At 53.2% G+C, this 13,471-nt stretch overlaps 1 protein-coding gene across 8 annotated transcripts in view; it reads left to right on the forward strand.

The window, feature by feature from the left end:
• The first annotated feature begins 205 nt into the window (after positions 1–205).
• Positions 206–13,471, forward strand: part of SNX19 (sorting nexin 19) — a 49,961-nt gene continuing 36,695 nt past the window's right edge. For 6 of the 8 annotated variants that reach the window (XR_007506160.1, XR_007506159.1, XR_007506158.1 and 3 more), the window contains exons 1-8: positions 206–2,186; positions 2,609–2,747; positions 3,481–3,581; positions 3,721–3,858; positions 4,134–4,264; positions 5,486–5,582; positions 5,861–6,047; positions 8,331–8,460. Coding sequence is in view for 3 of the 8 variants with exons in the window: in XM_049801577.1 (XP_049657534.1) it covers positions 651–2,186; positions 2,609–2,747; positions 3,481–3,581; positions 3,721–3,858; positions 4,134–4,264; positions 5,486–5,582; positions 5,861–6,047; positions 8,331–8,460 (2,459 nt within the window). In the remaining 5 variants the exon portion in view is untranslated. The remainder of the gene's footprint in view (positions 2,187–2,608; positions 2,748–3,480; positions 3,582–3,720; positions 3,859–4,133; positions 4,265–5,485; positions 5,583–5,860; positions 6,048–8,330; positions 8,461–13,471) is intronic. The other 2 variants (XR_007506161.1, XM_049801578.1) reach the window with 1 other exon arrangement.

The following is a 13,471-nucleotide window of genomic DNA, read 5'->3' on the forward strand; positions in this document are numbered from 1 at the left end:
CTCGCGCCGGGCTGCAAACTTCCCGCTTTTTTTTTTTTTTTTTTAAATCCTAACGGATTTAACGGCAACGCCGCGAGCCCGGCCGCGCGCCCACCAGACCGACCTCCAGGCCGCCAGGGGGCGCTGCGGGGAGGCGCGGGAGCCCCTCTAGGCCGCTCTCCTCGGTGGGAGGGGAGGTACCGGAAGTGAAGCCAGAAATGGCGGCTGGTGGCGGGGAAGCATTGCGGCGGTGTCGGTGGTCAGCTCCGGGCGGTGAAGTCTGACAGGGTGGGCTTCGTTGCGTCGGTGCTGGTAGAGTGTGGCTTGTTATCCCGCAGTACTGTGAGCTCCGATGACTGTAGAGCGGTCCCGGTGAGGAGCCCGGTCGGTTGGGTCCCAGTGCCTGGTGAAGGACCCTGGTCGGTTGGGCCTTGATGAGCTCCAGTGCCCGGTGATCAGCTGGGCTCCGGTGCCCAGTAAAGGAGCTCGGTCTGTTGGGCTCTGGTGAGCCACAGTGCTTGGCGAGGAGCCTGGTTGGTTGGGCTCAGGTGCCCAGTAAGGACACTGATCGGTCGAGCCCCTGTGCCCAGTGAGGAGCCCGGTCGGTTGAGCCTTGACAAACTTGAGCAGCCGGCAGAGCCCCAGGGCCGCTTCCCCTGCCCAGCCCTGCCATGACAGGTCAGGGGCCATGGGGGGTCCGTCGGGTGCTGTTGGCGTTGATGGCCGCACTGGGCTGGCTGCTGGCCCTGCAGTTGCTTCTTGACTTGCGGGCACTGGGGATGCTCTGTGGGGTGCTGGCGGTGCTGGGTGGCTGGCTGGGCCCCCGGGCCCTCAGCCACCCCGGCCGCCGGTTGCGGCTGGAGCGTTTTGTCAGCTCCCTGCAGCCCCAGCCCCACTGCCCGATGGCCACGGGGCGGCTGGAGAAGGAGATCGCCGGCACCATCCACAAAATGGTGCGGGACTTCGTCGCCTCCTGGTACCGCACTATCAGCAGCGAGCCAGCCTTCGAGGCTGAGGTGGAGAAGGCCATGACAGGCCTGGCCACTGAGCTGAGGCGGCGGATGGGGCAAGTGGACCGCCAAGCCCTGGCCCACCGCCTCCTCCTCCTCTACGGCCATCACTTGCAGAGCTATCTGCAGGCCCGCGAGGCCCTGAGGGGTGATCCAGAGGGTGGCCGGACCCTGTGGCTGGAGTACAGCCGGCTGGCGGGGCCGCACCCGGCCCTCCGCAGCCCAGCGGCTGAGGTGGGCTACGCCCGGGCTGCTGTGGACACGCTGCTGCGGGCGCTGGTGCCCTGGCCCCACCTGGAGACGCGAACGGGACGCTTTGTGGTGGTGGAGCTGGTCGCCTGCAACGTGCTGCTGCCGGCCATCAGAAAGATGTCCGATCCTGACTGGATCAATTTGCTGCTCATTGGGGCTTTCTCCAAGAAGCCCCGGGGTGAGGAGCCACCCCCTGCACCCCCAGTGCCTGATTTCTTGCCCTTTGTGGCGCAGATGGACACCACCCCTGCCGGGCTGCCCCCCTCCCCGAGGGCCACGGAGGTGCCCAGGCAAGAGGCAGGGGCTGCTGGCGAGGACAGAGAGGACTCAGCGAGTGGGCTGTGCCACACAGAGGAGCCCTTCCTTCGCCCACGAGCCCTGGGCTCCCTCTTCCCCTGCGAGGGTTTGGAGCTGGAGTCCCCTGCGCCTGATGCAGGCCAGGACACGGACCTGTTGGCACCATCGCCCATGAGGGATTTCCCTGATGAACCCCCCCAGGACACCTCCACTGTGGTGGAGGGAGCGGCCGCTTCGGAGGATGGCATGGGGGACCTGGAGGAGGGCATTGCCCCTAACTTGGATGCTGGCCTGCTTCCCACCTCTGCTTTTGCACTGACCTCCTGCCCTGACATCCAGATCGACCCAGCAGTTGAGAAGGAAGAGGAGGGTCCAGCTGTCCCCAAGAAGTCCTCCTCACAGAGGCCCTCCAGCTTGGGGAAAGATCTGGGAGCAGCTGAGGGCCCACCACAAAGCCCCCCAGACCCTGGGCAGACTCTGCCCCTGCTCTCATCCTCCCCAACGGCTTCCGTCAGCACTTTCAGCTTTGAACCCCTCAGCAGCCCCGATGGGCCAGTCGTCATCCAGAATCTGCGGATAACGGGGACCATCACTGCCCGAGAGCACAGCGGGACTGGCTTCCACCCCTACACCCTATACACTGTCAAGGTAAAGGCTCCCCCGGTGCTCACCCCTTTCTGAGATCCCTGTCCTGGCAGGGGGGGCACATGTGGTGTTTGGAGATGAGGACTTGCTATGTGTGTGGCTCGACAAAAAATTTTGTCTGGCAGTGGGGAATATCGGGCACAGTGGCTTTTCCAGTGGCCGTTTGGGTGCAGGATAGGGGTTCCCGCTCGTGGCCAAGGGTTGTGTGGGGCTGGTTGAGTCTTCTGTATCTTGTTTTCACCATTCCCTTTGTCATGAGGGGTTCGCGTGCTGTGCAGCCACTGTTCTTCAGGGTAGGGTCAATCTGAGGAATTGCTTGATGGGACCTCCATGGGGTCTGGGGACTGTGGGGCCAACAGGGACCACAGCACATCAGGATTGTTTTGGCGTCTGTAAGGATTATTGACTGTTGCCTTCCTCCTCAGTATGAGACAGCCCTGGAGGGTGAGAGCGCAGGCAGCCTTCAGCAAATGGCTTACCACACTGTGAACCGCCGTTACCGGGAGTTCCTCAACCTCCAGACCAGACTGGAGGAGAAACCGGAGCTCCGCAAGTTCCTGAAAAGTCAGTGCCTGCATTATCTTCCTAAGAAAATCCTTTTCTCTCTCACCCCAGTCCATGCTCTGCTGTTCTGAGGGTATCCTGCCCTGCCTGTGCAGCTCAGGATGCTGGGCTGTTTGTGATGCCCATGTCCTTGTTCTGTGCAGAGCTGGCTAGAGGAGAAATTTATTTCTTTTGACGGCAAATTCCAGTGTTTCAAAACATCCTTGTTGCCATTCACATTGCAACACGTGCTTTTGTAGTTTTGTACCTTAGCAATGAATAGAAACACTGGTATCTGCAAGCGTCTTGTTTGCATATAAGAAAGCAGAGTATATGTGTTGAATGTAAGCTTTTTTTTAAAAAGAAGGCAATGGTTCTTCTAATGCTACTTATGTATAAAACTTCATTGAATTTGCCGTGTTCCTACGTAATGCTTTGGTTTTGACAGATCTGGAGTTTTGACTGGAAAACTGCTTTGTTGAGAATTTTGGGGTTCTTTGAGTGATCTAGAGTCCTTGGGCTAAACTGGTGTTCTTGCTTCTTTAACGTTAAAGGCATGGATGATAAGATAGCAGCAGAATGCAAGTTTTGCATGGATGTAAGGTCTGATTCAGCTACCCTGTTTCGAGGGGTGTATTATCTTGGGCTGATGCTGGGCAGTGTGTAGTGGTAGTCTTAAGCATGAGAGCATTAAGATTTTAATACAACTGTCACGGTTTTCTTGAGCTTGCTAATGGGTTTGTTTCCTTTGTAGATATCAAAGGCCCAAAGAAATTGTTCCCTGATCTCCCATTTGGAAATATGGACAGTGATAAAGTGGAAGCCAGAAAAAGTCTGCTAGAATCTTTCTTGAAGGTGAGATACTTGCTTGTGTGCCCCTGTGAGCTAGAAAGCAGTGCTCAGGACAGCTCTGTACTGATAGTGGAGAACATCAGATCTATTCCACCTGCACTTTACATGATCAAAGGGAAGTTGACTCACAAAAGACCTAAAGCTACATCTTTCCATGCAGCAATTGTGTGCAGTCCCTGAGATTGCAAACAGTGAGGAGGTGCAGGAGTTCCTCGCCTTGAATACTGACGCCAGGATCGCTTTCGTCAAGAAGCCCTTCGTTGTCTCCAGGATTGACAAGGTAGACAAGTGGGAAACTGGTTATCTGAACCACTTACAGCTGCACCTAGACATGCCGTTCGGGCTTCAGTGTCTACATATATGGCTGCTGCGGTAGTAGCCAAAAAATTGGAACGCTCAGCTTGCCCTGAAAGCCATAAAGCTAGGAAGAGTCAGAGGCCATCTCAAAGAGTTTGGGGGTTATCATGGAAAATAGAGGGCACGTCTGAAAATTCTTAATTCATATTCAAGGAAATGTATATATTCAGTAGTTGATGGCACTGCTGGCTTTTGCAGATCGTTGTCAATGCCATCGTGGACACCTTGAAGACAGCATTCCCCAGGTCAGAGCCCCAGAGCCCCACGGAGGATCTTAGTGAGTCTGAAGTGGATGGGAAATCTCAGACAGACGGGAAGAAGACTAACAGGTAAGGGCTCCTTCAGCTTCCTCTGTGCTTTATGCAGAGCATGGATTTCTTACAGAAACTGATTCCATTCTGGGGAAAGACTGACTTGGTGCTTTACCTGTTGTGGATAATACATTGCTGTCATACTGTAGCTAAATTGCTTGCTCTTTCACATACCGAGCAAGGGTATTTGAGTTCCTGTTTGGATAAAGGGTTTTCTAAGAGTGCTCAGGTTTTCACAGAAGGTGGGTTTCCTCCCGAGAGAGCTGTGAGGTGGTGGCATTTGCTGGCAAAGGTGTTGATGCTGCTGGAGAACTGCTTTTTACCCTTAAGCATGTGCATAACCTATATATGTTGTGAGTCACTGCAAAATACGGCTATATGTTGTCTACCTGCAGGTTCACTCCTGCTTCTCTCATGCGTTTCACACAGTGGCATGCCACCTTGCCCAGCAAACATTTGAATATTTATTTAGGAGTAGTTGATTAAGGTCACTGCACTTATGTTGCTCACCAGGTGTTTATTTGGTGTTGCTGGCAGTGGCGAGCCCCACTGTGCTCATCAGTGATTCTTCCCTTACATAAGAAGGGAAGGTTTCTGCATGAGTATTGGTTTATTTTCCAGAAGAGAGAAGTTTTGCTAGAAAAAGCTGCTTTGAACAAAAAGACAAACAAGTATAAGTTTTGAAGCACCTTGGCCAAAAAGCACATTCCTTAATGATAAACAGGCTATTTTATAATTTGTCTCACAATCCCAAACGCCCTTTCATATCCTCCTTTCTCTGTGCGCATGTTTAGAATTGGATTTCACAATCCTGCTGAGTATGTTTCATCTCGGAGGCTTTTCTGAACCCTTTCCTGTGTATGCTGCAATGCTCACACCTTGCTGACCAGAAATGCCTACATCTACGTGTGAGCTTCCATGTAACATACCTGCCAAAGAAGGTGTGTGTATGTGCTGGATGTTGGAAAGCCTTGGCTAGGCCCACGTGTAGTTGAGGAAAAGCGCTTTAATGCTTTTCTTGCATGGGTTTACTGCCACCTCTTAGTTATCTTGGGGGCGGATGTTTTTTTGAACCACTTTAGGTCTAATCAGACTTATTAGCTTGGACGTGACAGTGGACAAAGATAGCTGGTCCAGGTTCTTCGCTGAGGCTGCTCCACATTCTTAGCTGAGGCTAGGAAACTCATCACTCGCAGCTTGTGGAGAAAACCCTTACTCTGCTGTGTCTCTCCTCTTCAGGTCCAGGCTGAGGTTCTCATCCAGTAAAATTGCTCCAGTGCTGAGTGTGAATGAAGCGCATGACAGGATTGTGTACTCTATCAGGGAGGGCAGTGCTGTAAGTTCAGATCCCTCCTGCAATCCTTTCATGATCCTAATCACTGCCCGGTTTGGGTGCTGGCTTGGAATAATCCATGTGCATGAGGGTTGCGGCTGCTGCAGCCTTGTTCTCAGCGATAAGAAAGGCAATAAGCAGCCCTAGTTGCGCTGTTGGCTACAGCAAGGTGCAAACCAGGTGGTGGGAGGCTGTCTGGGCAGTGGAGATCTCGTATATCTGTTCAACTCTGGCTGTATGCAGCTCACCACTGTGGTACTAATACACCGGTCCTTTTGTAGGTCTCTGGCACCCTGTCACTAGCTGCTATGGAGTCATTCATCCAGAAGCAGGAGAAGCTGCTGGAGGCAGTCCTCAGCAAAGCTCCTGAAGGCGAGGGAGGTAGAGAAGCTAAGGAAAGCTCCGTGGAGGATTACGTGGACGGGCTGCGCACATCAGAGCAGGGGACACGTCCAGACATGGACTCTGGTGAGCTCAGCCCCTCTGTTAGTGCTTCAGTGTATCTACCTTGGCACTGCAACAGCTCCAGCACCTGCAGGCTCAGCTTGCAAGGTCTTTACTATGAGGACCTAGTCTCCTGCCTGTTGCACCTTGATTAAAGGGAAAGCAAACCAAGTTTTTCCAGTCCTGGTGGGTGATTGGTCTGGTCTTTAATGCTAGTGGAAGCAAATTGGGTCTTGGCTCAGTTGTGTCGGTGTAGATCTTCACATTGGCGTACTCAGTACAGTTACTGCACAAATAAGTTTATGAAGGACACACTGTTTAAACTGCCAATGTTATAAAACCAAGCTCTTAGAAACTGAAAAATGGCCAAATGACTGTTTCTTGGTAGTCTCGAGTTAGCCTTGATAATGTCCATGCATTATAAGAGGACCTTTTGAGATTCAGTTAAGTTTGGATAGATTTGGTGGGAATAGCAAATACGTAATCCCAGTTCAAGGAACGATGTTCCCTTTCTGATTATAGATCCCTCCTCTGAAGCACGGGGGTGCTACCACCTCTTAGAGCGGTTACAAGATTATCCTGAACACGAGCAAAAAATACGTTCTCTAATCTTTTTCTTGGAATAGCTGAGCTGTGTCAGCTGGAACTTTCCAAAAATTTGACTCCAGTGGTTCAAGTTTGGTGAGCTCTGACTGAAAGCATGTGCTTGTGACAGGATGGGTCTGGTATTCTAGAACCTAGCCTGTGCTACCAGCTTTGCCTATAATCTTTGAACACATGCCTGGGGTTGTTTTGGGGCTGCTGGGGAGCAGGACTGGAATTGGAGGCCAGTGCTCTGCATGGAGCACAAGAGACAGGCAGGCCAAGTTAGCTGAACTCTTAAGGAAATCTAACGTAAATGATGTCAAATGCCTGCAGGTCTGTGATGATTCAGAGCCGAGACAGGGCAGGCTGGTCTGGCAGGGTAAGGGGAATGAATGTCTGGGGAACGGCTGGCTTAAAAGGCAACGAGTGTCCGTATCTGCTCACTGGGTGACTTCTCGGAAGAAGTTGGCCAGCAGCTCTCTGAGGAAGGGGACTTGGATGCTACAGCAATAAGCAGAGCTTGCCGATGATGAGCTTTGTATGGGGTTATGGTGAAGCTAAACAGCCTGCTCCAGTTTTTGCACAGAGAAGTCAAGTCTCAAAGGGCAAAGCAAGTGAGAAGTAATTTATGCATGGTCCAGAGCAAGAGGTGCCAAATGCACTCACGCCCTGTCTTTTGCAAATGAAATGGTCTGGAGTTAACTAGTCCAGCTCGTATGTGCAGGGAGAGGAAGAGGAGGGAAGGAGAGGTGCCGGTGTCCAGTGTCCCTCTCTCCTTTATCTCCAGCAGTAAATCGTGTATTAACAGTCTTGTTGGCTCTCTGTGGGGAGAGTGGTTGAAAGATCAGGCATCGAGGAAGGTCAGAATAGGGGAGGATGCTGTACAGGAGCTCACTCTGCCAACAGAGCCAATGCAGTAGCCTCAGGTTGGAGCGCTGGCCTAGGAGTGGTTGTCTCAGGCAGGTTTGTGGTGCATTAATAAGCTTGTTCAGCATAATACCTATGACGCTTTGGGGCCAAACAGCGTAAAAGTAGTTCTCTTGCAAGTAGAATGTGTTTATGCTGTAGGCTTTGACATCCTCCTGAGGGTCAGAAGGAGGTTTTGGTGTCCCAGGTCTGTGTCACCGGGGATATGTGAGCATGTGTGGGGGTTTTTGTTTTAACTGATGCATCTGGTTTATCCGGATGTGGTTCATCCATCTTGCTGCTGAGACTCGGACCTGCCACACGATGGCAGCCTGCAGACACCGACCACAGTCTTGCGCCTGGAAAACTGCACGTTGGAAGAGAGGAAAGCGTTGGTGAAGACTAGGAAAATAGTCCTCAGCAATGTACCTTTCTCCTGGCTACAGTCACTGCCTTCTTTCTCACCTGTTTTGGGCACACTGCCATCCTTGTATATGGACTGGGGTTTGATAATCCCCCAGCTTAACTGGGAAAGAACTGAGTACTCGGAGCAGCCATGTTCTGGTCTGGTGCACACCTTGGTAGGGAGGTTGGGGCTGCTTGGATGAAAGTGGAAAGGAAAAAGAGCGGGGCCAGGCTCCCCACGCTGGCTGTGCTGCAGCAGGTCATCTGCCTGTGGCGCAGGGTGTTAGGCTGGGGAGAAGAGTGTCAGGCAGGCTGTTGTGCAAAAGAGTGAGTTTTGGATGATGCTTTCCACCGGGTTTGCTTAGGCACCGAGTTGGCTGCTTCTTCTGACTGTCCTCTTCCTCCCGGCAGACTCTGAGACAGCTTTGGCTGACGTGGCCCTGGATGTGCTTCGTCTGCTACTGATGGATCACTGGAGCTGGCTGTGCACGGAGAACGTCCAGAAGGTCTTCCACCTGCTCTTCGGGACCCTCATTCAAAGGTAAGGCCTCAGCGACCAACCTCGCAGCTTTGTGGGCTGGCATTGCCTTTAGAGTTACGGTCTAAAATGGGGCTCTTGCCTGAATGCACATAAATGCATTCTGTCACATGAAACAACAAGGTTCTGTAAAGAAGATATCGTATTTATGTAAACATCTCAGAGATATGCAGTAGGAGCTGTTTTCCCCGTGAGCAGCAGCACAGCTCTAGCAGGCAGCCTCCTGCCCTTTAACAACAGGGGAAAGGAAGGATCCAGCCCTGGGAATGGGATCCTTCTTGCCTCATGAAAGGGTAAGAGTGCTGAGCTCCTTGGCTTTCTAGGGAGAGACTGGCCTCTGCTGGCCTCCTGGTCTCTCGCTGCCCAGGGGCTCAGCTTGTTTTTTCTACAAAAGGAGAATAAATAGGCACAGGAAACAGCAACTTGTCAAGTACCAGCTCTGAGCGCAGCCTCCCAGGGCCTTTGCTCTCATGATGCACACCTCTCTGATCTGCGGTGGGCCGCTAGTGCAGTGGGCAGTGACCCACAGATGTATTAGGGAAAGACTTCCTTTCCAGCTGGCATGTACTTGCCAAGCTTTTCTGGGGCCAGTGCCTCTGTGTGGTAAGGCACTAGGCCAAGACACACAAACAGAGAGCATTTCTGTTTTATTGTGTAGGTTGGTGACTATCGCTTGCTGAGGACATGGTCCTTCAGAGTAAAAGGAAAGTCTTCCTGGAAGGGCTTTGGCTAGGGGGAGTCTCGGAGCAGTGCTTTTCCCACTCCTGCCCACTTTCTTCTCTTGCAGGCATTCAAAGCCAGTGTCAGAATGTGCAGGGCATCACTGTATAACCGATCTGGTAATTTAAGCTGCCCTCAGCAGAGGTTGCCAAAGTGCTTTGAGGTCAGGAGCTGCTGGCCATCAGTCCTGAGTCTGTTTCCTTGGGTGGAAGGAGGTGGGTGTTGCTCCCACTTCTCCAAAATGGGCTCTGGTCTTTTGGGGAATGAGCTGGAACCCAATCCTTGCGCGTAAGCACAGAAGTATGAGAGCTTGAATAGGCACGTCATCACCTCCTAATAAGCTGTGTCCCGGTCACCCGGGGAGCCTGCAGCCCCGACACATGGCATTGGTATTTTCCACTAGAGAAACTGTCATACACACAGCACATGCCTGGCTCTGGAAAGTGGAGGAGCTCCACAAATTGTGCTAGTGGAGCAGCATGAGCGTGAATGTGTTTGTAGCTGCTCTGCTTCAATGGGTCTGGGTGAACCCACGTGTCCTGTAGGCAAACCTTTGGCTGGAGGTGATGTTGGGAAGTCCCGTGACTCCTTGGTGTCATGATCAGGACAGGGTGCAAATACTTTTGAACTCACCCTTTGTCCCTGGACTGTACGTGTCCATGCTGAAATCCACATGTTGATGCTGGCTCTGCTTTTGTTCTGGAACAGTCAGGAGTCTGCAGGTCTGGTGTGAAGGGGACGGGGGAAGGAGTTGCACAGTGTGAACTGACCTGTTGCCAGAACAATGGTGTTACTCATGGATTGCTGCAGGGAACGCTTTCCTCCACTGTTACTGCTGCTGAAGTCGCCACCCCAACCCAGAAGGCTGTGCTTGGGACAGCGCTTTGGTCTCCTGAAAGGGAAGAGTGTTAGGGTGGAAGTTCTCCTATCTTGAATCAAGGGTGGCAGGTTTTTAGTGATTCTGGAAGCCCATGTGGAGGGCTGGGGCTCAGCAGGATACTGCAATGGGCACAGGAACTGCTCTGAGAGCAGTCAGTGTCTGCCTGTCGTGAAAGCTGTGATCTGGTATGAGAGCATTGTTCAGACAATGCTCAAGACGGACGTTCAAGATGAGGCATGTAGTTACCTTCACAGTGGAGGAGAATTGGGAATGGGGGTGCTCCGTGCTGGCTTGCCATTGCACCCTGTCTGTTAATCACACAGAAGGGTGGCTGAGACTTGTTGTACTCATGGCTGGCCCAGGTGGCCACGGCTGTCCCGAGCAGATCAAGAATTCTCTAGCTCAGACCTGCTGCCAGCTGCCGATCCAGGGACACAGCGTGGATTTGGTGGCATTCCTCTTCCATTTAAGTATTTGCAACTTGATCGCTGTTTGGCCAGACCTGACTCAGCCCTGGCACTGGCATTCTGGCGGGCACTGTGTCTGGGTACCCTTCACAGGTGGAGAAAATACCAGAAGCTGTTCTGGGAGTATGTGCTATTCAAGGCATCATTGCTCCCGCCTCCGAGAACAGGCAGACAAACACGGGGCAGCAAATGGGCACGCATCCTGTCTCGAACCGTTGCTGGTCACAAAGTACAAGTAGGCATCATCCGTTCAAGAGATGAGGTCCTTCTCTCTTCCCATCAGTGGCTGGGTCGGGTGGTGGGTGGTGGAACGGAGGTGTCCTAGCAGTGTTTTGGGTGTTAGTAAGGGGGTTGCTGCTGGTTATTCCTCTGCCAGCATGTATTTGGTGAGTAGCGTGCTGCTCCTCCTCGCCTTCTCAGTGGGCATTGCTACCACTCTGCACCGAGTGTGCCTTGTGCCAGAGCAAAAGAATCAACAGAGAAACATCAAGAACAAGGTCCAGCTTCTCCAGAGAGCCAAACCCCCTCTCCTTTGGGGACTTTCTCCCTTGGGCTTGCGGTGCCCACAGTATTCCTTGCGGTGACATCGAGTGATTGCTGTGACCGCACCGTTGCTGATTATGGGACCTCCCTACCCTGCTCCATTCGCCATTCTGTGCATGGAGCATCCCACCACACTCCTCTTTCCCCTCTTCTCTGTAGCTGAAATAGCTGGAGCCAGGCACTATCCGTCTCCCCTGACTGTCAGTTTAATGGCAGCTGGGGAGAGGAAGGCTGTATGACCGAAAAAGGTATTGTTAAGTAAAAGAAGTTGTGCGTGCAAGCCCGCGTTTGTGCGGCGCTCATCCCGTTATGTAACAGGGAGTGATCCTTTTTCGGAGCCGAAAGGAGAGGCGGGTAGAGGGTAGGCAAAGGGGCCAGGAGGCTCGCTGGGAGCGGGGACGACCCCAGGGCCGAGGATTGCTTCCAGCAGCCTCTCTGCATGCTGGGTCTGTGCCTGTAAACAAACCCGCTGCCCTGCTCCGGCTCCGCACCCCTTCTCTGTCTGGCTCTCATTTCCCTCCCACGGGCTGGAAACACAGATCTCATCTCTTTCATAGGGAGGCTGCAACAGGGACCTGTTTGCAAAGGGGAGTAGATGGGGCTATTCTGGGCTCCGGAGATGTTTGGTGGAAGAGCTAAAAAGCATTTGGAGAATCCCTGTGCTTTTTAGAGCCTTGTGAGTCAAAGAAGCGTTAAAAATACATGGCAAGCACGCGAACTGCGCCGTGGCTGTGACCCTGCGCCCTGCCCTCGGTCTGTCCCCGATGGCACGATGGTCACTAGGTCAGGGGTCTGCCAGTGCCGCGACGAGCCAAGGGCAGCCATGGAGCCGGGGTGACAGCCACCGGGTACCAGCTCGTCGTGCCCTTCAGCCGCTGCTGGGGTTCTCCCGGGACCACATCTGCTTCCCCTTCTGGAGGGGAGCCCCAGCAGAGTGCCAGGATCCCAGGGATGGACCTGGGAGTATTTTAGGTGCAGATCCAGGTCTGTATGCTTTTCCTAGCACCTTCCCATGCATCTGAACAGAAAGCTGTGGCAGTGCAAACCACCGAGCGGAGGGAAGGTGTCTCGGCACACCCCAGCTGTCTGCACCCTGTAACCTGAGCGGGGCTGGGGCACAGAGTCCGTGCCGGGGCTCGGAAGCGCCTGTGTGTATATAAGGGAGTGCGTGGAACTACACAGGCAGCTTTGATGGTGTCATGTTCCACTGAGCATGAGTTAAAATAAACGCAAATCATCCCTGCCTCAGCCGGGAGCACAGCACTGCTTGGCTTGCTGTTTACTTTGGGTCACTCTGGTGCGCCTCCAGGCTTTGTCCCCTGTCCCATCATTCCTCGGCAAAGCGGATGGATTTGGGGAGGTGATGTTCCAGGCTGCGTGAGATGTAGAGGGAGAGCCAGTGATGCTTTGAGACTGATGACAAATGCCCATCAGGCTTTTATGAGAGCGATTTTTTGCAAGTTCTAGCTTTGGCTGCCTTTGTGAATCTGGCTAGCTTTGGCTTGTTCTCCTTGTAGGGCTTCAGCCACTGCTGAAGTACCATGGGAAAGGAAATTCCGTCTGAGCTCAGATCCACCCTGGAGCTGAGTCTTGGGCTGTGGTCTTGCAGGGAGCCCGGCTCTTGGGTGCGGTGGTGAGGGACACTGAGCCCTGGGGTGGGGTCAGAGGAGAGAAGGAGCACTCGGGCAGCACACAGGACAGGTTTTGAATCCAGTAAACCAGGGCTGAGCGGTCCTGGGAAGGCTGTAGCAGCAAGGGCTTGTCTTTGATTTGAGGTGCTAGATCTTGCCAAGCGTTGCTGGGCGTCAAGAGCTGGGCAAGGCCACAGAGGCATAATAGCCTTCATCCTATCAGCAGTAGGTCTGGAGCATCCGAATTCTTTGTTGCAGCCTAGATTTTGGCAGGAGGTTTCAGTCAGCTAGGGTTTGGATAAACAGTTTGGCTAGGTTGCGGTGTGAAGAGCAAATGACTCGATGCCGGCGGCCCTGCTTGCCTATGGAAATGATCTGGGCAAGATATGGCTATGGCACGTGGAGGAAGCTGATGCCACATTCCAGGGTGGGTACAGGGAGGATGCGGTTGACACGAGCAGGGCTGCAGCCTGTGCAGGCAACTGGAGCCTGCAGGGCTGTGGTTTATTCCAGATTTTGTCCTTTCCAATGCTGTCCTGCGCATTCAGTGCACATTTGTCGGGAGATGCAAGGCTGGGGGGAGCAGGATGTGTCTCCTTGGCCCCTGAAGCAGTCTGCTATGGAGCTGGCTGCTATGGAGGTCACTCCCTGCAGAGGTAAAAACCACCATCAGCAACAGGGCCTCCCGTCTCCAGGGTGACTGTCGCATTGACGTGGCCTCCCCTCTGTCCTTTCCTGGCTTTCCATGCTGTCAGGTTTTGTGTCCCACTCCA

The sequence above is a fragment of the Accipiter gentilis genome, chromosome 5 (assembly GCF_929443795.1).
Source record: "Accipiter gentilis chromosome 5, bAccGen1.1, whole genome shotgun sequence".
NCBI classification, from domain to species: domain Eukaryota; kingdom Metazoa; phylum Chordata; class Aves; order Accipitriformes; family Accipitridae; genus Astur; species Astur gentilis.